The sequence below is a fragment of the Leptopilina boulardi genome, unplaced genomic scaffold (assembly GCF_019393585.1).
Source record: "Leptopilina boulardi isolate dan_hultmark-lab unplaced genomic scaffold, ZJU_Lbou_2.1 LbouV2_31, whole genome shotgun sequence".
In the NCBI taxonomy this organism is placed as follows: Eukaryota; Metazoa; Arthropoda; class Insecta; order Hymenoptera; family Figitidae; genus Leptopilina; species Leptopilina boulardi.
Window position 1 is genome coordinate 3,327,666 of NW_026137874.1, and position 25,778 is coordinate 3,353,443.

At 26.7% G+C, this 25,778-nt stretch overlaps 2 protein-coding genes across 2 annotated transcripts in view; both read right to left on the reverse strand.

Annotated features, from left to right (window-relative positions):
* Positions 1-9,598, reverse strand: part of LOC127283374 (uncharacterized) — a 68,096-nt gene extending 58,498 nt beyond the window's left edge. The window contains exons 1-4 of the mRNA XM_051308201.1: positions 9,273-9,598; positions 4,243-6,536; positions 3,624-3,757; positions 3,271-3,406 (exon numbers count right to left, since the gene is read on the reverse strand). Coding sequence (XP_051164158.1) covers positions 3,271-3,406; positions 3,624-3,757; positions 4,243-6,397 — 2,425 coding nt within the window. The 5' untranslated portion in view covers positions 6,398-6,536; positions 9,273-9,598. The remainder of the gene's footprint in view (positions 1-3,270; positions 3,407-3,623; positions 3,758-4,242; positions 6,537-9,272) is intronic.
* Positions 9,599-10,266: 668 nt separating this feature from the next.
* On the reverse strand, positions 10,267-23,811 carry LOC127283182 (hydrocephalus-inducing protein-like). The gene is made up of 37 exons (XM_051307890.1): positions 23,799-23,811; positions 23,387-23,573; positions 23,080-23,312; positions 22,591-22,788; positions 21,959-22,506; positions 21,745-21,848; positions 21,463-21,595; positions 21,283-21,393; positions 21,127-21,214; positions 20,626-20,917; positions 20,175-20,291; positions 19,908-20,099; positions 19,531-19,825; positions 19,227-19,412; positions 18,552-18,824; positions 18,043-18,331; positions 17,649-17,911; positions 17,256-17,552; positions 16,875-17,124; positions 16,420-16,648; positions 16,074-16,301; positions 15,696-16,000; positions 15,405-15,564; positions 15,054-15,141; positions 14,632-14,859; positions 14,216-14,385; positions 13,889-14,093; positions 13,226-13,782; positions 12,982-13,117; positions 12,549-12,842; positions 12,215-12,430; positions 11,834-11,950; positions 11,457-11,690; positions 11,039-11,263; positions 10,833-10,978; positions 10,526-10,709; positions 10,267-10,416 (listed from the first exon to the last, which is right to left on the reverse strand). The coding sequence occupies exons 1-37, from the start codon at positions 23,809-23,811 to the stop codon at positions 10,267-10,269; spliced, it is 7,941 nt and encodes a 2,646-aa protein (XP_051163847.1).
* Between the last annotated feature and the right edge of the window lie 1,967 nt (positions 23,812-25,778).

The window sequence follows — 25,778 nt, forward strand, 5'->3', positions numbered from 1 at the left end:
ATTGGACCAACGGATGCTGCGCTAGATGAAAATAAATTTTGTGATTTTTTGAAATTTTTGAGATAATCGCTCCGGAATAGCACCAAAGTCTTAACCCGGGAGTGTCGAAAAAAAATGTATGGCGCACTTTTTGATTGGTCCAGCGGATGCTGAGCTAGGTCAAAATAAATTTTTGGATTTTTAAAATTTTTTGAGATAATCGTTGGGAAATACTATGCCGAAAATATATATTTTCAATTTTAGTTTATTTTTTTTCAGCTTATATCAATACAGAATTCAGATAAATAGAATCATAGTTGAAATTCGCAATAGTTTCGCCTTTATGCGTTAAGTGCTTATACAGTTTATTACACATTCCATATACAATATAGCACGATTTACAATGCTTTCCATGAATTTTCAGAGTGCCCATTTACACGATCGATAAAACCGGGTGACTGTCGATTCTATATATATATATATGATATTTTATCAATGAAGCGGTTGAATAAGAAACATTTTACAAATAACAACTAATTTTCCGAAATTGTAAATGGCTAAATAAACAATCGATAGAAAGATTCTACCTAGTAAAAATGTATTAAAATGTCAATATTATGTTAAATTTTCCTGGTACAAAAATTTAAATTATTCTCTAAAAAGTAAATGTAAATAAATAAATATATAAAGAAAGAAGAAAGGGAAAGAGAGTGGGAGGACAAAAAACAGTTTATCAATATTTGCTTATTTTGAAGAAGATCTTTTACAACCCAATATTTAAACTAATATATAGAGGAAAAAGATCAAATTGATTTAAAAACGCATTCAATTTAGTCGTTGCGAATTGAATATACATGGAAAATGGAAATAATCTAGAAAATAAATATAAATTCAATGAACTTGTATACAGAGCACTGTTAAAGGCTCATGTACTTACTGTTCCATCTCGCTCGGTTTGCAGAATGTATACGGAAATCTAGGCCGCAAATATGGATCAACTTGCGGATGTATCGCACGCGAGAACATACCCGCAATGAGGAAAATTCATGAATCTGTTTCACGTTTCAGATGATATATATATATATATATATATATATATATATATTCTCTTCGTATTAGAATTTTATATTTATAAAGTTTCCCCTTCTTTATTTCATTCATAATTTTGCATGATCAAATGATAAATGTATTTATTCGTTTGTATACGGATTTTTTTAATATCATAGGAAATATTTTATATATATATATATATTATATTTCGCAGCATCGCCGAAAGTTTTGTATTTTTCTTTTATATCTTTTCTGAAAATTATTTTATCACTGGCGCATATCTCATTTCAAATGAAGCAACACCATATACACAACGAATATAAAGTCTACTTGGTCCCGTTAGGATCACACCATGAATATTTTAACAAAAGGATTGCAATCACGGCTCATGGCGCATTTACTAATGGGAGGAAGTAAATTTGAATTAACAGTTTGTTTGTTTTGCAATTGCTTCGAATTATTTACAGGTGAAATTCTATTTCCCAAAGCTACGATTTATTTTATATTTTTATTTATAGAAAATAAATTATTTAAATTATAATAATTGATAATAATAATTATAATAACAATATTAATAATAATATAATAACTTTTTAAAGATAATATAATAAATAATAACTTTTTTTTTGAAGAAAAAAATGCTACCAAGTTCTTGCTTATATATTATAAAGCCTGTATAATTTCATTCTATCGACGCGTATATATATTTACCAATTTCAAAGCCAACAAACCGCAGTTCTTTCCCACTATCAACCAATGCACTATTAAATTGTAAAGGTTTTCTTGCTTTATTATCAGTCTAAGTGCACATAAACTGCTTTTTGCCTGGTCTCTTCTTTTCATAATTTTTGCTCATGTAAATTTATCCAATGTGCATCTCGCAGACAAAAATATGACTTTATATAGTGCTGCTTTTATCTCAGGCAAAAATTTCTTTCTGTAAAATTTTTTTTTCTTTATATATATGCCTACTTAGACACTTTCTTTTACTGTTTTTTTTCCACGTGCATTTATCATTAAAATACATATTTGTATATACTTATGAAAGCTAACCGTAACTATATATACTTTTTTGTTTTTGATTTTCAGAAATAAGAAGAAATGGAACTACTCGATATGCAAATTAGCAAAAAATTACATTTCTCTAAAAGGTTATAGTGAAATTATTAATTTTTATCTTCTTCTTTTATTTAATAAAATCTAAGTTATCTTTATTTGTATACAAAATGTTTTCTTTTGTCTTTCAAATAAAATGCAAGAGGAATTCTACAGCAATTTTTAAATAATTTGCCAAATGGAGGTGTTCCTTTTTTGTATATTATTGAAGGGGAAAAATGTAATTTTTTTTTTATTTCGAAAAATAAATTGAAAATCAATGTTTCTCTATTGCACGGTAAAATGGCATGTATAGCTGGTGATATTATGTGTACACAACAGCCATATAGCATGAGAGAGACTGATGTCAGGTGTACTATTGCCGCGTCATTTCTTGCGATTTTACACTTATACATATATAGTGAATATAGTTACTGCGTAGTTAAGAGGCAGTGGCGGCGAGACGAGAACAACTACATAGAAACGTTTACATAAGAAGCTGAGTTGCACGTTTATATAAAGTTAAACATGTATGCATCTTTGTATAATCATGACACCATCGCATAGTTTAACTATACAAATCTCCTATATATGAATCGTAGCGCATTCTCCAACTTCACCAAGAATTCATAAGAAACTATCTCCTATATATATATGAAACATTTTTCTCTCCTTCGATCATCAAAGGGGTTTAAACAAAGGATATTTTCATTGTTCTCTCTATAATTATTTGTATCATAAAGTAATAACTAATTGTATTTTATCGATCGTAGATTTATGCAGACTGTAATTTGATCTCCGATCAATATTTTAAGGGGGTGCATGAGTTTCTGATAAATATCAAAGGTTAAAGTCAACCTTTTTTTAATTTTGAAACTCTCTTAAGCTTATATTTATTAATTATTATTTAGTTCATTTTGTCTACACCCAGAAAAAAAGATAATTTTTTCTCAGAGGATTCCTCTCATAATGCAACTTTTCTTCTTGTACTATAAAATTTCAAAAAGCGGTCTTCCTCTCTATTTGAGAGGATTTAACGAAACGGAACAAAATAAACATTCTTTCGAAATTAATACTAATAAAACGGCAATTCAATGTAATTTTTCAAAAAAAGAAAATAAATAAAATTAGAAAATTTGGACTCACCATGTTGATGAGGAGCAGAAAAGGCAGAGTGCCTTCTGGGAGACATGTTGGAACGATTTCCTTGGCTCCCCGGAGGCTGCATAGATGAAAGCGCTCCAAGAGGTGTGTACGATTTGCAAGGCTGTTCAGGTTTTTGCTGAAAAAAAAAAAAAATAATTGACATTTGAAATATCTACATAAATTTCCAATTTTGAGAGGGACTTTCTGGTTTAGAATTGACAAAAGAATACAATTTTTAAATAATTCTTTTTTTTGTCAAATTCTAATCCAGAAACTCACTTTAAGGACATGTCAAAGTCATGACAATTTTATAATGAAATTTCTATTATAATTTTATTATTATTATTATTTACCTGGTCATGAAGCTCCGTTGCCACTGCTGTGGCTGCTGTTTGTGTGTGACTCGTTGAGCTTATTCGATATTGCATCCCAGCGATGCTGCAAAAGCCTTCGTGATGAGTGGATCGAGTTTGATTCACGTAAACACCTACGAAAAACATGTTAGCTTTTATATTGCATGTGTACCGCAAAATTTTTCTCTCTTTCTACATGAATATATATAAATTCCATCAAATACTTGTTTGCCTAATGAATTGATTAATCTCGTCAATGTAAATTCCAATTGTCACTTATACAAATAAATATTTTTTTAATGTTATTTTCTATTTGAATTTTATCAGATTTTAAAGGGAAAATATATTCAATTATATTTCTCTTCTTTATTTTGTTTTCTTTCTCTATTTTTGTTTCTTTTTTTCTATATTTGTTTTTATTTCTTTATAATCTTTTTTTCCTCTCTGTTTTTTGTTCATTTATATTTTATTTATTGTTGTCAATTTGTTTGTTCTCTTTTTAAGTTTTTACGCTTAGAAATTTTATTTGGTTTATTTTCGTATTGAAAATAATGAATTATTTTTGTGAAAATTTACTAAAAATTTACTAAATAGAAATAGAAGAAAAAATGATAATTACCTGTAATGGTGACATCTGTGTCTTGGTTAACAATAACGACTTTCTTGGAAGGTTTAATGACATCATCAGCTTCTGAGCCCTGTCGTTTCTTATCCAAATCGACATCGTAGTGTCTCTTTCGTTTGATAATTTCCACCTCGGATTCACTTGACGAATCACTATCAGAGCCAAGACGAATTTTCTCATCGGAATAGGAAGCTGCCAACATTGCCGATGCATTAAGACTCGCCATTCTTTTGCAAACCACCATATCCTTCAAGTCCATCACCTCTTCATTTTTCTTTCTTCTTTTGGTAATGGTCTTCTTGACCTTTTCACTTTTCACACTCTTACAATCCTCCTCGGACGATGAGGAAGACGACATACCTTCAGACATGTCCCAATGCTTACCCCTTAAACCGGGAACATTTCTCAGCTTCCTCTTTGCAGGAGCACTATCGTCATTTTTATTCTTTTTATTATCCTTCTCCTTCTTTACGACTTGCTCTTTTTCCTTCTCTTTCTCCTTCTCCTTTTCTTTCTCTTTCTCCTTATCCTTGTCCTTCTCGTCTTTGCCCTTTTTCTGTTGTTTCTCCTTCTCTGGTTTTGGCTTACAAAAACCACCAAGATAAACTCCACCTGCTTCATTTTCATATAAACAATGAACTTTGGCAAGTGCATTTAGTGATGCGACACGATGTCTTTTTGGTCCACTCCAAAAACCAAAAAGACGCATTCTTCTTGCACGTTCATCGGAAGGTGTTCTGGTTCTGTCCTTACGCTTATTGCCGCTCCTTGCTTTACCGTTTCGCCAACTTTCATCACCACTACTACTCTCATAGGCACTCGAACTTTCTGTGCTTTCACCATTCACTGATTCAACTTTCAAATTCACTAAATTTTCCGCTTGTTCTTTTAAATTTGTCATTTCAATTTTTGTTTCTTCATTCGATGAATCTTCCTGATTTGAAGAGTCATCACTTTGTGATTTTGATGATTTAGTCATCTTCTTCTTTTTCGTTGAACACTTTCCTTTTGTATTGTTTCGCGATAATTTTTTGGGTTCTTCTTTAATTTTTTCCTCACGTACATCGTCAATTATTTCTTTTTTTATTTCACTTGCAAGAACAAGTTCTTCAGATTTTTTCACCTCCAATGTCTTTTCACAATCCTTGACTAATTCTTGCTTCTTCTTTGTTTTCTCAAGATTTTTCGCCTTTTCTTCTTTCTCCTTTTTGAGAATCAATTTCTTAGGAGGTAATTTAACTTTAACTTGTTTTTCAATTGAAGCTTTCTTCTCGGGTATAATTTTACTTTTCGATAAAACTGCTTTCTTTTTCTTTTTTATCTCATCATTTAATTCGGTTATCGACTCATTTGTTTCTAAACATTTGACTAGCTTCATTTTCTTTTCCAAAAATTTCTTAGCGACTGATGGGTTTGACTTTTTTGCTAATACTGTCTTCTTGGGATTATTTTTCTTTGTTTGTTTAACTTTTGGATCTTTTTTACGATTTGTTGTTAATTTTGTCATTAAATTACCGTCAGTTGTCTTTTTACGCTCAATTTTCTTCTCCTTAATTCCTTTGGAATTCTCAATTTTTGGTACTTTTGTCTCTTTCTTTTTTTCATTTTTCTTTTTTGTCATTAATGAAAATATTGTCATTTTATTATCATTTAAATTAATTTTTTCATCCTGATCAATTTTCTTTTCTTGCATTTGTTCGTCAATTTTCATTTTGTTGTCATTATTTATTTTATCGAATTTATTTGATTTTGTTTTAAATTCAAAAAATGTTTTTTCAACGACAATTTTTCCCTCTGACTTTTGACATTTTTTCTTATCACAATTCTCCAGTGACTCGTCATCATTTTTATTATCATCTGTCTTCTTCTCGATTATCTTATCTGTCTTTTTTTCTTGATCCTTAATTTGTTTTTTCTTTTCATCTAACTTGTCGAGTTTATCTTTACGTTTTTCTTCATTTTTCTTCCTTTCATCTGACAATGATTTTTTATCTGTTTCAAATTTCTTTTTATCAGTTTCAATTTTTTTTGGTTTCTTCTCTTTTTTTGCGTCCATTGCTGATTTTTCAATAATTGCACGACGCTTTTTGACAACCACTGATGGTTTGGTTGCCTTCTTAGCAATAAAAGCCTTTTTTTGCGGCTTCATTCCGCAATTTCTTTCTTCACATCTTCGAAACGAGAGTGCAAAATGCCCTGAGATAACCGGTCTTGGGAATTTCAATTCAAGACTATCTGACCGCCATATTGTTTATAATAACATAACCGTCAGTCACCGAGGATGTAACCTAAACAATAATTACAAAAATAAACGAATTAATTAAGATACAGAGAAAAAATTAAGTTTCAGTTTAAATAAATTCTCATTTTTTATCTTATTCAAAGAAACGAAGTGTATTGGCACGATTCAAGTTTATTTTTTTTGTATAGAAATGACGCCATAACTTCAGTGATAAGGAAAATCATTTTTTTAAAAAATTACTTCATTCAGATAATACATTATCTTTAAAATAGATTATAATTACTGATGTATAATATAAGTTTCAATAATGTCATATATGTATATTTCGTTATGTGCAAAAAAATCTTACATTCAACAAAACATATTTATTTTTATAATTTTTCAAAATTATTTACCTATTATTTTTTTAGAAACAAAATTTTTGTTTGTTATTTTGAACATTGAAAATTTTTTTGTGGTATAGTTTTTGATACCAATTCCCAAATTGAGGAGAAAAATTGTCAAAGAGAAGTTTAAAAAAAAGAATATATATGTAAATTTAAAAGCTCACTTTTATATCCGTTAAATAACAACACGCAAGCCGCATATGAAATTTTAATGTGTGCAATAAATTCATTATTCTGATTATTGAATTCAACACCATTCGCGGAATATATATGATAGAACTTTTGATGGTAATTAAAATTGTATTTCATGTTTTAATTAAGCAAATTAGATTTCATTGCTCCTAGGCACTGACACTGTTTACTGCTATGAACTTATATATTTAAATGAAACAAAAGTTATAATAAGTTTTATTCAAAAACTAATGAGAATTCATATACATAATTCTGCAATTTTCTTCCAATTGTATATAATTAAAAATAATTGAATACATATATAATTAAATTTTTGGTTATAACTCTTAAAGAATACCTTATTTATCTGATGTTTTGTTAAAAAAAAAAATTTTTACTATTTTTTCAGTTGTTTTTTTTACTAAAAAGTATTAACTTTTTACTAATAATTAGTTTTTTTTTTACTAATTTCTAAAGCAAAAGTTGGCTAACATTTTACTAAAAATTAGTTTTTTTTTAATAATTCAAATTTATAAAGTACCAATTGGACTATAAAAATTCACTCTATCGGATTAAAATGTAACTCTCTATATCGGGTTTAAAATTTTACTCTATTGGATTTAAGTTTTTTTGATTAAAAGAAGCAAAGTACCTTTCATTTTATATTTTTTCTCTTCCGTTTCATTCATCTCTTTTCTGTCATGTCATGTTTAAAGAACTGTCCCGTGACATATGTTATACGCTGCAGGAAAGAATGTTCTCCAAATTAAAAAATTTAGTCGATTTAAAGAGGAAATTTGTCATGAAAAAAATTAATTTCTTTAAGTAAAAAATAACCAAGCTCAATATAATAATTTTAACATTAATGATTTAGGAAAAAAAATTGGCTTCCAATGTAGTTTAAGAAAATTTTCTTACAAACAAAAGTAAAAAGTAAATCTTATTTTAAGATGAGTCTTAAATTCAGCAGTTCTAGCCATAATATGTATCTAAATTTAAATTGCATGTAAATCCATTGCTTAGATTCAGCAAGGGCTGTCGTAAAAATGTTGCCTCTTAAAATAAGACATCTTTCTGTCTTAAAGTAAGACTTTCTTTTTACTGTGAAAGTTTGGGAACATGTTTTTCGAAATTTCTTACTCTCTAAATCTGAATAAGTGAAATTTTACTGAGAATGTTTCAAAAGTCTTTCACGTAGAAAAATAAGTTATGCACTTAAAAATAAGTGAAGTTTCACTTATTTTGAAGTGCATATACACTTATTTTTCTACGTAGAAGACTTTTGAAACATTCTAAGTGAAATTTCACTTATTCAGATTTAGAGAGAACCATATAAAAAATTAAATTCACTGGAAATTTCAACTAATAATGAATTTTAGAAAATATTTATATGCGCTACAAAATCGTGTATATGACATTTTTGATTATATTATATAATCAAAAAACCATATAATCTTTTGTAACTAAAATATAGATTTCATTACCTCGTAAATATATATATCAGTCACACTTGATTTTCCATTATCATGAAGCATCACACACTAGTGTTTAATTAATGGAGTCTCTACTCTGTACAAAATTTGCTTTGCTGCACGCGTGAAACATTCATAATTCTCATATATATATATATACACACAATACAATTCTGCACATGTTGTATCCGTATATTTCAAAACATAATTTCCATGCGCTATATGCATAAGCCGTAAAATTCGCTCCGTTCTCGAGTGTGCAAAAAAAAGTACAATTTCAAAAGAATCCTTTCATGCATTTTTCCACAAAAATTAATATTAATCTCTATGCAATAATGTAAACAAAAATTTTAGTCATTTAGGGAAAAAAAATCCAAAGTTTCAATAATCATTTACAAGCAGAAATATTGCTAAAGATTATAACAGAGGATTTAAAAGTCATCGTTAAAGGAATATTGTCCTTACATACTGCCACAAGTGGCAGACGTAAGACTGGTGGAGCCAGAGAGCAAAAGATCGATAAATCTCTTTCAGACACTTTTTAAAAAAACGTGTATCGAATTATTTTTCAAAAAAAATTTTCCTATTTCCATTTACATACCGTGTAAATTATATATATATTTTTTTTTTTGACAATCTGACATTATTGTTTGTTTGCATCTTGTTAATATTGAAATAAAACAATACACGTATTATAATTGTTAAAAAAAACTAATATTATTGGATAAAATATAAAAAGAAAATAATATTTACCTCTGCGGCTAAGCAACCCTTTTGTTACCACTTATCTCACTTGATATACACTTCAGGTATTATAAGGACAGAATATTCCTGGTTGGTGTTATTTTTTTTAGCACTTTGTGTACGAATTTTTAATTGTGAAACACGCGTACTTTAATGCGATGCACTATACACAACCAATTGGTCACACGATCGAATTAAATATTGCCCGAAAAACGCGTTATTTCACACTGAAACTAGTAACACTCCATGTCCCTGCCCTTTTTCCATAGCCCCGACGGCCATTTTCCTCTTTACGTTGTTCCCCACCGACCCCCTTCTCCACGGTGTCGACGTACACTTCCCGAATGCGCCGAGAGCATAAATACATCCTTTTGGTTATATTCGTTGGTAATGCAGAATCAACGTAGGTTATGCACTTGGAACTAGTAACGCTATCTGTTAGTGATTCTTGGTACTAACTAGTAAATATTGGTTGTTTTTTTTATTCATTTCAAAATTTTTTTTTTACTTTTTGCATTCTTTTATAGAGAGAAAGTATGAAATATTGTTTTTAAGAAGTGGAATTTAAAATTCTTTAGAATTTATACATACCTAACAGCATCCGGATATTTAGGATATCGTACGAACGTCTTAAGGATATCCAGAATACAGGATATCCATAGAATGTCCCAGGGATATCCTTAGATATCCTAAGGACGTCCGAATCCTAAGATATCCGGATGATGTTAGGGATTGTTATACAAAAGAAATCTTGAATTCAGCCTATTTTTGAGGCTAATACATGGGCTTAATTTAAGGTGTAAAAGGTTTAAGACTGTTTTTACTGTGTAGGAACGATTTCAATGGATTAAATAATTCACACGCATAGAAAAAGTTTGCTGTGGCTGCGAACTATTTGCTGTCACATCAAATTACGTTAGCTAATTTTTAAAAATTAAGACTGATATTATTATACTTGATAAAATAAGTAATAAAATATTATTATCTCTGAAAAAAATTATTATTACTCGTCAGCACTTAAATAAAATATCCAATTGATATTCGAGACGCTTGGATCATTACATTTGACAATTAATTTTCCCGTTGTTGGCTGATCATGAACATCAATTTGTTGCTCTTCTTCTTCATTCAGATTGACAATTATATTTACAGTCTACGAAAAAAAAAATTTATTCTACATCATAAAATAGTTTCTCAATTAAACAAAGATAAAGTATATTTTTTAAATTTTTTATTTAATTGTAGAACTGATATCTATTTACCTGTTTGGATGCAATTGTTTCAGAAGAAACTGTGAGCATAAAACGTGTTGAGGATTTAATGAAATATTTAAATGTTTTTGTTTCCATAAAAATATTTTTGAATGGAATCAAACACGATTTATCAGTGGAAATTGTAAATGGTCCTTGAGGTTTTGGACGATTATATTTGGCAATTATTGGAAATCTGTAAATTTATTTAACGAGATTTTATCGAATTCTGTTTAATGAAAATTTGATTTTCTGTGTTAAATTCGTAGCTAAAAGAAAATTATAGTTTTTTAAACAATAAAACTGTTTTTATCTTTACATATATTCTCCTGCGATTTTTGAGGATATGATTGCATTTGCTGTCACATTTTCAATGTCACACGGTTCATAAATGACATCTAAAATTCCTTGCGATTGACTTTTAACAATAATTGATTTAGCACAAATAAAAGAAGAATTTTCCAACTAGAAAATTTTGGAAAATTTTAATATAGTGAAAATTTAAATAATAATAAATATACAAACCTTCACTGTAAATTCAGAATCTTCTTTGCTTAAATTGTGAAAAATAAGAGGAAATGCCATAAAACCTCCCAAGCTAGCTGTTACACGAATCACATCTTCCTGTGGCGCAGGTTTTGCAGTGAGATGAAGTTCATAAAAGGAAACCCCTAATTCTAAACAATTTATTTCCACTCGTGAAATAGCATCAGAAGGAAGTAAAGGATTGTATTCTATTTTAATTGGTTCCTAAAACAATTATTGATTTCAAGTAAAATAGATTTATAACCCAAATTAAACAGAAATTTTACATTATATAGGTAAATAATAATAATATAATATAATAAATAATAATTAAATTACATCTATAAAAAACTTAGAAAAACTTTATTATACAATTTTCAGACAAAAAAAATAATAAATCTCGTATTTTTAATCTTACACTGGATAAAGCTGGAATTATTTTTGGGTCATCATAAATTGTGATATCTTGATGGGAACACTTTACAGTGTATTTTATGGAATGATTGTTCAAAGGGTTTTTTAATTGGATAAAGTGATATGTCGGCAAGCGTACAGTTGTTTTCATTTTTATTACTTCTGTTACTTCCGGTTTCGTGACTTTATATTGAAGATCATAATATTGATATTCTCCTTCTGGATTCGTAAATGTCACCTAAATAATTTTTTTTAAAGTTAAAATATTTTTATTATTAAATTAATAAAGTTAAACGACCAGAAACAATAATGTTTAAAAATCAATAAGCCAATTGTTGTTATATTTGTTATTAGTTTATTCATTGCTTTTTTTCGTTTTACCTTAAAATGAAAATTTGATTCCTTATAACAATGGAAATAAGCGCGATAATCTCTTTTCCCATTTCCTGGAATGTCTAATTTGCTGTTACCATTGAAAGTGAATATTGTATTCTCCATCTATTTTAATTTTAATTTAATTAATTTAATTTAATGTAAATTGATAATTTTTAAATAATTTAAAAGAATTTTTTTTCATTAATATAATATTCTAATTTTCTAATATGTATAATAAATATAATCTCTAATTTAATTTATTTTACATAATGTGATTTTTCTCTCGTTATTCCTCAAATATTTTACTCTCATTCGTGTTTATATTAATTATAACGTTTCAGTTGTCACGAAATTCAGAATTAAATTCAAAGTGAACTTGGTTCTTACTTTATGAGTAGAGGCTTTAGATGCAATTAATTCAATTATACAGTCAAACCTCTGCTGCCTGTTCAACCAGTTATAAACTGGCAAAGATTCTGCATACTTAGTTTTAGCAGGAAATTGTCTTATTATCTTGGCAATTGCTTCTGGTGGTAAACTCGTTCCTTCAAGTGAATATAAAATGGGTCGTTTGCCTGCGGGCAATTTTATCAACAAAGTCCCCTTTAAAAAATAAAAAGAGAAATAATTTAATTAAACAAATATAATTTTATGTAATTTTTCTTTTTATTTTCGATATAAATCAAGTAAAATTTAAAAAAATATAACACTTATTATTCACCTTGTGAAAATTATTGCCTACTGTCATCTCCAATGGAGAATATCTCACGGAGCAGATTTCTGTCATTTTTGGTTCAATTTTTAAGATATCTTCTTCTATGGAAAAATAATCGCCATTTGTTTCTGGTTTTAGTGTCCAAGTTTCGTTGGTATCATTTGTAATCGTAACTTGTTTGATTTGGTTCTTGCGAACTTGAATTGAAAAGTTTAGAATTTCAAGTGGATCAGAAAGTTTTTTGCAACCACCACAAACAATAACTGTCAGTTCACGATATTTTTCAATTTCAATTGTGGCCTATAATATATATAAAAAAATTTTTCATTTCTCTATGACAGAAATAAATAATTTTATATTATATTTTATATTATGAGTTTCCTTTTATTATGCAAGAAAAATTAATTAATTTCAAAAACTTAGAATTCACAAAACTTACTTCACCCTGAAGGAAATCTTGTTGACGTAATGGTTGAAAAGTGACGTCAAAGGAAACGTCCATTCCTGGAGAACAATAACCAGAAAGTGGATTAATATGAAAGTGTGGTTCTAATTTCACAGTCTTCCATTTGAATCTAGAAATTGTAATTAAATAAAAAAAATAAAAAATTTAATATAAAATAAATAGATTTAAAAAAATTTAATTAACTTAATTTTAAAAAATTTTCTTTTTAAAAACGAACCTAGCTCCAATATCTCCGGTATTTAACAGCATCAGTTTTGAATTAAGAGTAGATCCTTGAACAGTACTACCGAAAGATATGTAATTTCTATTTAACAAAAATTCAGCAGCCACACAACTTCCTTTCACAATTATCAAAGGTAAAATTGTCGAATCAATTTTTAATGCAATTTTTTCAAAAAATTGTTTAATTCTCATTTGTGGCTTAAATTTCAAAATTAAATTAAATTTTTCATTTGATTGTAAAATTATTGATTCAATTGGATGAATATTAAGTGCTTTGGATAAATTCAAAAAAATTGTATCATCCACTTTTTCACCATTTCTATTATTATCAATCATTATTATTTTTTCGTTATTTTCCATTGTTATCTCATTTTCAAGATGTGATTTTTTTCTTTCATTTTCTTTCGATGTTTCGAGAATTTTTAGAAAATTACATTTTACTTTTACTGGCACTGGACCTTCATTTAGAATTTTTACATTTCGAATGGACAACTTTCCCACCGGAATATTTCCCAAATCAATACATTTTTCTGCAGGGTTTACAAGCCTTATCTTTTTTTCCGAGTTTTTATAAAACGTATAAATTTTATATAATTTATGGTAAAATAGAAAATTATTTATTTGATTAAAAAAAAATATTTATATGTCGCATATATACCTTGTATGCAATTCCTTCTCCCAAGATAGTAATAATTTTTTCACTTGTCGAATTAATAAAAAATTTCAAAATCTCTAAATATTTTATTGTTGCAAGTGGTCGAAAAAATATTCGAACATTAACTGAAGAATTTCCATCAATAGCTTGTGATATATTATTCGAATCAATTGTTAAATGAGGCAAATCATTAAATGTGCATTCTATTCTGTTAATTGAAAAAAAATCATTTTAAAAATATTTAAAACATGTAATATATTGTATAAATTAATTAAAAAAATAACTAAATTTTTTTAATTAATATTTGAAAATCAATAAAGAGTGACGAACATAGAAGTGGTTTCATCGAAATTTGTTATTCGTAAATCAATATAATATGGAGCTGATATTGTTTCTTGAATGTATCTTGGGCCAAAATCAAATTTGCTGAAGCTAAAGCTAACCGATAATTTACTGACTTTTGCCTTCAATAATAGGTAATAAACGGGTCCATTATTAATCTATATTGAAAAGATATTTTAATTAAAAACAATATTTTTACATTTAAACAAATTTCTTTTTTCTTAAAGAATTAAAAATTAAAGTGAATTAAATTATAAATACTAAATAAACAATAAATAAATAATTATAAAATATGAATATTTATTATTTTTGTTCTTATTTTTATTTGTAATTTTTGAGATAATTTTTGTGTATCAGGACTTTTTTAATATTCAGAATATTATTATCGCAAGTCATAAAAGTACCTCTAATGTGAGGAGATGATCCTTAAATTTAACTTTTTCCAAAGCTGTTAAACTTAAATGGCACGTAATTTTAGATTCACTATCGAGATGACCTTCCTTCTCGAATACATTTATGGCGCATGTATCTGTATTAAAATCTTGCAAATTAAGATTCCATGTATAGAAAAATGCAATTTTTCCAACATTTGATATTTGAAATTCAATCACTTTTGGCCTATTAATTTCAAGCTAAAAATTTTTCATTTAAATAAATTATTAATGTAACATAAACTATACCTATACTTTTTCTATTGATAAATAAAAAATAAAATTACTTTTTTTAAATCAATAATATTTTCTTGATTTTGGCAGAGTTCAATGTTTTGATTATTAAAATTTTTATAAACAACTTGTGCTTTTAGGCAATATGCATTAGTGCTCACAAATATATTAATAGGATTCATCAGTTTTTCAATACCACACTGAACAATAAATTGTGTGTCACCTTCAATTTTTGGAGTATATTCAACACTAAAAAAAATAAATCTATAATTTATTATTTTATTATATATTTAGTAGAGTAAAAAAAACTAAATTAGACGAAAGGTTTGCAAATTTGTATATAGTTTAAGTAGTAAAAGTAAATTTTTAGTCAGACGAAATGTTTCTTTCATGGTATTTTGATATCATTAGTAAAAATAAGTTTTAGTCAGACAAACATTTTTACTCATTCTTGCAATTTTTGTTCATTTAATTTTAATTATTATTTAATTAGAACAGATATTTAATTAGACCTTAAAATTTGTTCACTGATTGGTGCCAAAACTCCCGATAAAGGCTTAATTATCAAATTATGAAATCGTCCTTCAGAGTAGAGAGAATCCTTAACAATACTAAAAGTTAGCTCGAAATCTTCTTTATTTATGAGTTTGATTTCATCATTACTTTTCGCTCCTGGTGAAAATTAATTATTAATTACACAAGAACAATTTATTAATAATTAATAATTATAGGTATAATTATAATTAATCATGAGTTATATACGATTTATGTTTTAATATTTTCAAAATTATTTTTTGTTTTACCTAAAACTGTTGGCTTCATTTGCAAATGAGATGAGAAACAATAAACTTTCGGCTCAACGACATGAACAACGATAAGAAAAAGAGTTTCTAAATTATATTTATCTATTTTAAATGACCAAAATGATTCGAAACTTCCCACATTCTCAGCGTGAAATTTAAATGATATTTTAGTACATTTTCCCTGTCGAATGCTTCCCTTGGGTGTGACACAATGAAAATTTGAAACTTCCTTCAAGTGATAATCAGTGCAGTCAGTCCAATAATAATCATAATCATCGAGAGTTGGATTTATTAAATTAAAATTCCTGCAAAAAAAGCATAATCGAAACATTCATATTTTATTTAAATATATCAAAAATGAAATTGTTCACTAAATACCTTGTGTGATTGTGACCGATGCCAGTTATTTGAAACTCAATCACTCGTATATTTTCAAGAACCCTTTTATCCTCAATATCAAAAGCAAGGGGTCCTTTCAATTTTGAATTTCGTTTGCCACTCGATAAATAATCAGTTTCGGGTATTTCAAAATGACAATAAGGTAGCAAGCTCCTTGCTTTTATTGGAATCCGTAAAGGAATTTGATCCGGATTATGATTCTCTATTCTAAAATACGAAATTTATTTTTTAATACCGAATTTTATATTTATATCTATCTATTCCATTTCCATTTATTTAATTATTATTATAATAATTCTAAATGAATAAATGATAAAATAAGTACAAGCAACTGAGTGTGGCTTTGTATTCAAAAACATCCGAGGGTGAAAATGTGAGGTTGCATTCAACAGATTGTCCCGGTAGGATAATCCCATTTTCTGGTTGTATTTCAAACGGCCAACTGTCACCCTCAATCCAACTGTCGGTACTTCGATCTGTCAAACACGCTGTACTGCTAAATAAATCCGAACATTGACCCAATTCTTGATCCCATTGTAGATTAACCAATTTTCCTAAATTAGCACAAAATTTTATTTTTTAATGTTACATTAAAAAATTGACCTATAAAGACCAGAATTTTTTATTTATTATAATTATAATTATTATATGTCAAATTGGGGTTGATTTTTTAGTTATTAAAATAAAAATAAAAATTGAAATAAATTGATAATTTTTTTAAACTGTTTCTTTTTAATAACAAGATAAAAATAAGTGAAAAATTTAATTTTCATATAAAACCTTTATCATCAGCGATATAGGAAATATTGCGTTTAGCTTTTATCTCATTTTGTTCATCGGAATAAAGAATTCCGTTTGATGATTCTGTACTGGGTCGAGATCGTATGTTATGTTTGTTTCTTTGTTTAAAAATTGATCGTAATGCCGTTTCATCCAATCTAATAGGATATTGCTCATCCATCGTCAATTTCCAATTATACTCTAAATTGACACTCGTAGGATTCATCAATAAAAACTTGATATTTGTACTCTTGAAAATTTTAAAAAATTTAAATTTTTTAATGGAAAATATAATTTAATTAAATTTTCTATTCATAAATATATAGATACGATAATTTTTTCTGCTAAAATTATTTTTATAATGAAAGCGTTTTAAATTACTTGGAACATCAGAGTGTCTTTAAAATTGATATCTTTAATTTCGCACTTGTATTCCGAATACATTGCAATTGCGGAAAACAAAAGTTGTATGCATTTAAATGAACCAGGTATAATTTCACAAAATGGCTCAGCCATTGGTTCGAATATTTGTTTAAAAATAACATTTTCAAATGACTCTGAATTTGAATGATCATTTCCCATTAAATTCCATTTAGCATTAATTTGTCTATCATCCCAGGAAAATTGTTTGTCTAATTGTGAAATTATTATTTCTTCAATAGCACAGTCTACAGACACCTTTAAAATAGTTTACCAATAAAAAAAATTTAATTACAAAAGTAAATAGTATTAATTAATAAATTAACTAATCAATGAATAAATATTTAAACAAACCTCAGAATAAGTGACATTTTGCTCAGTGAGAAATGTGGCAACAATTTCCTTTGATTTACAAGGTCCCAAGTGTCCCAATGAGGGTGTTAAAATTAAATTTTGATGCTGTGCCCATTGAAATCGAAAGAATTTATCCTCAGTTTTATTTGATATTGAAAAATTAATTTTATTCATTTGATTCAAAAAGCACGATCCAAAATCCAATTTGTAAATTAATTTTTCACGAGACATGGAAACTCTAGCCGAGGAAGATTTTAGAGATTCTGGAAAATTTATTATAGATAATAAAAGTACAAGAAATTGAAATTATTTTTAATTTTATTAATTAATTTTATCTTATTTATTTATTCATATGTGTATTTTATTTGGTAAAAGAAAAAAAATTCATAATTACGTGTTGATTGTGAATTCATTGATTTAAGATTATTTTTTCGTTTTTTTCGATGTGTCGTTTCAGTGGAATTTTTTTGTTCAATTGTATTTTTATCTATGAATTCTAAACGATCTAAAACAATCTCTTCATTGTAACTATCCCCCTCGAGATTCACTTTTATATTCTCAAATGGATTTCCATCGACTACAATTCTTAAAAGAGAATTGTATTTACCGACTCGTTCGGGTCGAAATTTCACCCAAAAATTGGCAATTTCATTTGGTACTAAATTACAAACTTTGTAACGATTCTGTGATTCTGTAAATTATATTTTTAATTTATTTTATATTTCTATTACGTAGCATTTATCTAATTTTTTTTAATTACTTTTCTTAATGAAAGAAAAATTGACACCATAGTTTATTTGTATTCGGCTATTAATATTTTTTACCTTCATCATTATCATCAGCATCAAATGTATCAATATTTTTATTTCCATTATTATTAAATTTATTATTAATAAATGAGACGAGTGTAAATAAAAATTGTGGATCGTTGTAAATTTCAAGAATGACTTTTGCATCGAGAAAGCCAATATTTTGGAGAGTTAATTTTCTGATGCCAGTTTCACCCATCAATATACGATTAAAGCTCAGGATAATGTGATCTTGCATCGTCCTTGCCGTAGGCTCAACGAGAATTATTTCCGGTACGCAAACTTCCCCCAAAAGTCTCACTGAAAGTCGATCGGTTTTTAGATGCGATGGCAACTCAATTTCCGCTTCCAATACTGCCGAATATGTCTATAAATTACAAAATTAATTCATGTCTTTCAACAAAAATCATCATTATTAATTTACTGTTTATTTTTATTAATATTCGATAATATTTCCTTTAATTCTTAACGATTTACATTTTTCTTCCATTCAAGGACATTAAAAAAAATTTAATTAACTAAATAACTAAATTTCAACTTAGTTTTCCAAAATTCAAAATGAAATTTTATTAAAATTTACTGAAACTTTTCACTAGAGCGTTATTGAAGTTGCTAATTAAAAATCAATTACAATTTTTTTTTATGGAAAGTTTATTTTTTCCATTCTATTAAACATTTTTTTTTCAAATACCTCAATTATTTTTGATGAAAATGATAAAGTAAAAATACTATAACTCATTGGTGGGACATAAGTTTTCTTTGGATTGACTTTAAAGACGTCGATATTTGTCGGCTGTGATGTCAGCATTTCAGGACGACGCAAAGTTATTGTCACTTCCGCTTGAACTTCGCTACGATTGCACAATTTAAAACATGTCGTGTGAGTGCTGGAAACAGGAATACGACAGAAATAAAGACATTTTTCATGACGTGCAAAAACTGTATGTGCTCCGAGCTAGAGGGACATAAAAAGGAAAACAAAAAAAAATTTCAAAGTTCAAAAATGATTAAATAATTAATTTCAAAAACAACATTTTTATCATTTTTTTTTTTTTTTTGGTATGTAAAATAACCTCATTGGGACAATTAAAGTCATGAAAATTATCCACAATATTATTTTCTTGAAATATTCCATTTAAATCATTAAAATCAATTTTAGGCATACAGCAATTTGTTATTAGTTTTAATTTTTTTCCATTTTTGTCATCAGGTGAACAATCATCAACAAATATATTTATTTCTTCAATTTGTTTGCCTTCAATTTCAGGGGAACAAATTATTTTAATACTTTCAATTTGACCAGCATCGATAAAGCCTTCTACTTTTGTTACAAGAAAACATCCTGTTTTTAATGATGATTCATTCAATCTAAATGGACATTTAATTTATGAGTAATAAATTTTTAGTTATTATTAAAATTAATTTTTCTTAGTTTTTCATAATTTTGTACGGTTTTAATTTTTCGACTTTTGGCGATTTTTTCTTTCCTCTTGACGATGCTGATGTTAATTTTTCCACAAACGAGGAAATTATAAAATGTAGAGGAAAATTGCCAATATTTTTTACATTTAGATACATTATTTTTTCTGAAAATATTGCAATTGGTCCAAAATTTAATTCTGGGAATGGATCAACGCAAAATCTATAGCAAATTAAAAGAATATTTTGAATTATTAAAATTTTATAAAAAAAAAGAAAAATGATTTTAATTGAATACCTAGTGTAATATGAAATAAGTGACACTGTTAATTGAAATTCAGCAATTATTTCGTTTTTATTGAATGCATCGAAAAATTTACATTTCAAAATTGGAGCTTTTTTGAGAATTATTTCTCTAATTGGTTTAAAGGAAACCTGCAAAAATTGCATATATATATATATATATTGCAATTTAAAAAAGTATTGATAATTAATTAATAATTAAATCGTAATAAATGATTAATTAATTAATTAACTTACATTAATTACCGCCATTTTATCTGGTAATATTGTATCCGAAGTTGGATGAATTTCAAAGGTACCAGATTTATCTTTTATCAAATTATTATCAATTTTGATTAAATTTGAATCTGATTCTTTTTCAATTCTACAAAATAATTGAGAGAAATATTAATATATCAATTATTAATTAATAAATACAAACAAACAAACAAAAAAAATTTCCTTACGAATATTTAATTGCATATAGTCCCAAATTTTTAATAGTAAATTTCTCATTCGCCACATAATTAACTTTAACATTTTTCAAATCAATCGGATTGGCATTAATCAAATCAATAGAAATATCATAAACTTCAGCAGTAATTGTGATAATATCTCTAAATAGTGTTTCTTCATTTTCTGAACTCAAGAATACCTCAAAATTTATTTCATTTTTTCCTAGTTTACCCACCTGGAAAATATAGACGTCATTTTCCATGGCAACGATTACTATAGTAACAGTTACTATGGCAACGATTGCTATACGTATAAATGTATATAAAATGAATTAAATATTTTTTTATAATATAATACTTTTGAAGCTTTTAATATAAAATCGATGATCATTGTCTCTTTTGGTTGGATCCATCCGTTTCGTGGTGAAAAGGAAATTTGAGAATCGAAATTTTCAATCGTTTTCAAACACCAATAACCAGGTATAGGAGATTTATTGAAAATTTTCAATTTACGCTTTTCCTCTCCCTTTAGTAAAATTTTATTAAAATTTACAATTTTTTCTTCCACCGTAACATCCATTTTTGTCCCATTACAACGAAGCTAAAATTTAATATATATAATTTTTAAAAAATAAATAAAATTGATGACAAATAAGATAAGAAAATCACCTCTATAGTAAACATTTCTTCATTTTCAACAATAGCTACAATTAATTGTGCTGAATGACTACCAAGTTTAGTGGCCACAGCTGACAATTCTATAGTTCCTGTTTCCTCTGGCTAGAAATTTAGATAAATTTAAAAACGAAAAAAAATTCTGCAATTCCATAAATTAGATGAAAAAAATACCTTGACATAAATAAGCTCGTTGGACGGAATACTAAATGCACTCGAGTTATCTCCTTTCAAGGAAAACGTGACTTGGGCGGGTATTAGAGAAATGTTGATAAACTTTAACAAAGCGGTGCGTCGATGTGATTTGCTAAAATAATCAAATCATCATCATCATCTTTATCATTTTAAAAAAAATTAAAACAATTTTCAAAAACAATTGTTTTTTTAATATTGTAATTCAAAATTTAATAAACTTTATTATATAATAAATAAAAATAAATAATTATAATCAATTACCTCATATCTATACCATTGTTAATTAGCAAAGAACCGAAATCGAATATATTAGTGTCAAGAAAATAAATTGGATCATTAGTATCATCAGCTTTGGTTTTTTCAACCTGCAAAAGTTTATTAATTATTTAGTTCATTAATTAAAAATATAAACAATGGAAAATGATATCTTAATAAATAAGTAATAATTATTTTATTATGACAGTAATTAATTTACCTTACTGAAAATAATTGACGGATCAATATTAATTCTTGGAATATCCGATACTCCCTCGACATTAATAATATAAGTTTTATTAAAACTATTGGCAATTGTTAATGAAAATTTCTCCCTATATTGTCCAATTTTATCAGGGAAAAATTTCACTTTATAGCTTTGCGATTCAAAGGGTTGTAAAATTGTAGTTGGCCTCAAGGATTCTTCAATAATAGAAACTGGTGAAATTGGATTATTTGATTCGATAGTCGTTGATTTTAAGGAAATTGTCGATTTTATCAATTTAGTTGGATTTTCCTTAATTGGTGATAATTTTTTTGGTAATAGAACTGAATAAGTTTTTGATTGAAGATCTAGTTGTGTTGAAGTAATGACTGTTTCTGAAAAAAGTTCTCCACGAAAAATGATAAAAAATTTCTTCCATTTTGAATTGTTTAGTAAAGGATCAATAATAGATGATTTTTGCTTGAAACAATGAAAAACCTCTTTTATACGATCTTCCATTTGTTCGAAGAAATGTGGACTCTTTTGCAATTTGTCAATGTAATCTGAAAAATTGTATAAAAAATTTTTTTTATATAAGTAAATTATTTTAATATTTTTAATAGAAATTGAATGTACAAAAAATGTACCATGTAACAAGTTTTCAATTTCTCTTTGATCGTTTGTTAATAATTCCTTGTCACTAAATGCAGGTAATTTTTCCATTTTAGAAAATTCACTTGCAAGTGATTTGGGTTGTGATTTTCCTTCTTTCGCTAATTTCCTACGTTTGCTTTTTTTTCTTTTCTTTGTTCCTTGAGACACGACAGTTTCCGCGCTCACTTTCTCTGTAATTTTCATCGTTAATTAAATGTCATTTACTTTTAAACATACAAAAATAATTTTACATAAATCATGAAATTTCTATTATTTTGCGAAAATAATTAAAGAATCTGATAATTCTATTTTATTTATTAAAATAATTATACTTTAAATAATTAAATATTGTTGAAAATTGACAAAATTATTTATTATTAATATTAAATTATTAAATTTAAATTAAGCAAAATTGAATATTTAAAACGCAGTTTTTTTAAAAATATTTTAATATACATTTTTTTTATTTATTTATTTTCTACCTTGTGTAGAAATAATAGTCTTTTCATTGAGCGTTGAAATAATTGGTAATTCCTCGTTGACTTCTCGATATTGTTTACCCAAATCTAATGCCATTGCTTTTACTAAACTTGTATAGAAATGTAACAATTGTTTGGGAATTTCCTCGACAATTTTTCTTTGAGGTAATAAAATTTCCTCTACTCCAAAATAGTGAGTTAATACTCTTCCTATTTGATCTTCATGTAAATATGGACTAAAAAATAAATTAAATTTTTTTAAATAAAAATAAATAAATTAATATATTTTTTCAAAATTAAGTTTATATACTTTTCTAAATGATGCCAATAAAATTCCACAGGATTAGGTCCAGGATTTTCAATAACAATTGTTGCTTCATCAGCCACAGTATTTGGAACAAGTGGCTTAAATTTAATATTCGATTTAGTGATTTTTAATTTGCGCTCAATACCTTTTCCATTAAGATCTATTACAATTGTTTCTTGACTTTGGTGAACTTTTATCAGCAATTTTTCTTCAACATTGCACTGAATAATTTTTTTATAAAATATATATTGATGTCAGAATTAATAATTAATAAATATTTTGCGTTAGATACCGATTTTTTTGGTTTGAAAAAAATGTCAATAACTTCAAAATGTCCAGGAGAAAGTATATCGTTTGTATAGTGAATATAAAATGGTCCATCGTCTCGTTTCTTGCAATTGGAGATAAGACTGACCGTCCATTGACATTCTACAAATCCACTTATAAAAAAAAAAATTACGGATTTCGTACAGAATTTTGTAAATTTTTTAAAATTTATTAAATAAAAAATTTTATAAATTCAAAACATGCTTAAAACAAATAATTACTCATTTTTAATTAATAGTTGCTTTTGATGACACTCTCCAATGATAACATTTGAGAAATCTAAATTTTTTGTATCAACTGTTAAATATGGATATGTGATGATAGCTTTAATTATGATAGGAATTGTAAATCCATGTGTAACCTGAAATTTAAATTTGTTAATTAATGCAATAAAATAGCTATTTAAAAAAAAATGAATTGTTATTAGTTAATTATCACTTCTATATAAATTTGATGCTCGATATTTGTGCATCTTTTTTTATATCTTTCTTGTTTTGGTTGGCAGATGAAATGCATTTCAATGGATTTTCCAACAAGTAAATTTTTACTATTGTTAAATTCTATAAAAATTCCTGCCTTAGTTAAATTACTTTTATTTTCGAGTCTAAGTTTAACTTCTGCTTTTTCTGGTCCATAATTAATCAACGTAATCAAATGACGGGTAATATTTTGTACGATAATGTATCCCATATCTTATGAAAAATAAAAAATGTCTCATTCATTTAAAAATTACAATTGTTTGCAATATTTAAAATAACAAATTAACCCACCAAAAATGTATGCTGGCGCTAAAAGATTAGGTATCGCTGCTTTTTTTTGTTCACCTCTATGTTTTGCAATAATGTAAGAATTTTTTTCAACAAAATTTATAGCTAAATATCTCTCAAAAGCCATATCAAAATCACAAGCAACGGGCATTGATTCTTCCATGAAAATAATTTCCCCTTCGTCATCTTAAAATTTTTATTTAAATTTTTAAAATTTTAATTTTAAATAATTTTTTTTTCAAATAGTAATTTTATAAATTATATATTTAATTATGGATTATCAAAATTAGTACCTATGAGGCTTTTATAAAGTACTGTTGTATTCAATGTATCTTCATAGATTTTATCTTCAGATGAATTTTTTTTATGATCGTTCTAGGAAATATTTTTTTAAAAATGGACAAAATAAAGAAATTCTAATTATAAAAATAATTAAGTAATCGTTTGTTGAACAATTAAAGAATCAGATAGAAATTAATTACCATTATTAAATAATTACTATCCATTAATTTTATTGCATTGTATCCGAATGTTATGGGATATTTTTTGAATACATCAACTCTAGGAATATCAAGATAAACTTGAGGAATTACAGCCACACCTTTAAAAATCACTGAAATTGGTGGACAATGTTCTTCTATCTAAAAATGAAATGAAATTTAAATTCTAATTTTAATAATTTTAATTAAAATTCAAGCGATTTAAAAAATTTGAATTATTAAATAAATTAACAAATCGTACAAAAATTTGAATTTCCTCTTTAAAAACACCAACAGTGTTTGGTTGATAAATTAATTGAACTTGAAAATTTGACATTGGTTCAACGTTTCCAAATTCTGGTTTAATTTTTAGTGCTTCTGTAGAATTATTATTATCCGATTTTCTAATTTTGAACTCAAATGGAATCATACAATTATTTATCAAGTGAAATGAATTTTCACTAGCCTCGCAAAAAAGCTGAAATTTATTAATAATTTCATTATATCAATTAACAAATTTCTTTTTTTCTTTACTTTAGGTTGGAAAACATACTTGTTGACCAACATCAATACAATTTGTCGATATAGAAAATCGAAGTTTATCAGCAACAGCCTTAATTTTTATCACTTCAGGATTACCATGTTTTATTAAACAAATTAAATTTGCCTCAATTTCAATTGATTCAGTTCCATGGAATAGTAAATTTATCGATTGAGACGAATTGGGAAGTAAAATTCCTTCGTTCGGTGATATTTCAATATGCTAATTAAAAATTTACGACTTACGCATGCGCAGAAGTGTTAATTCAAATTTTGGGCATG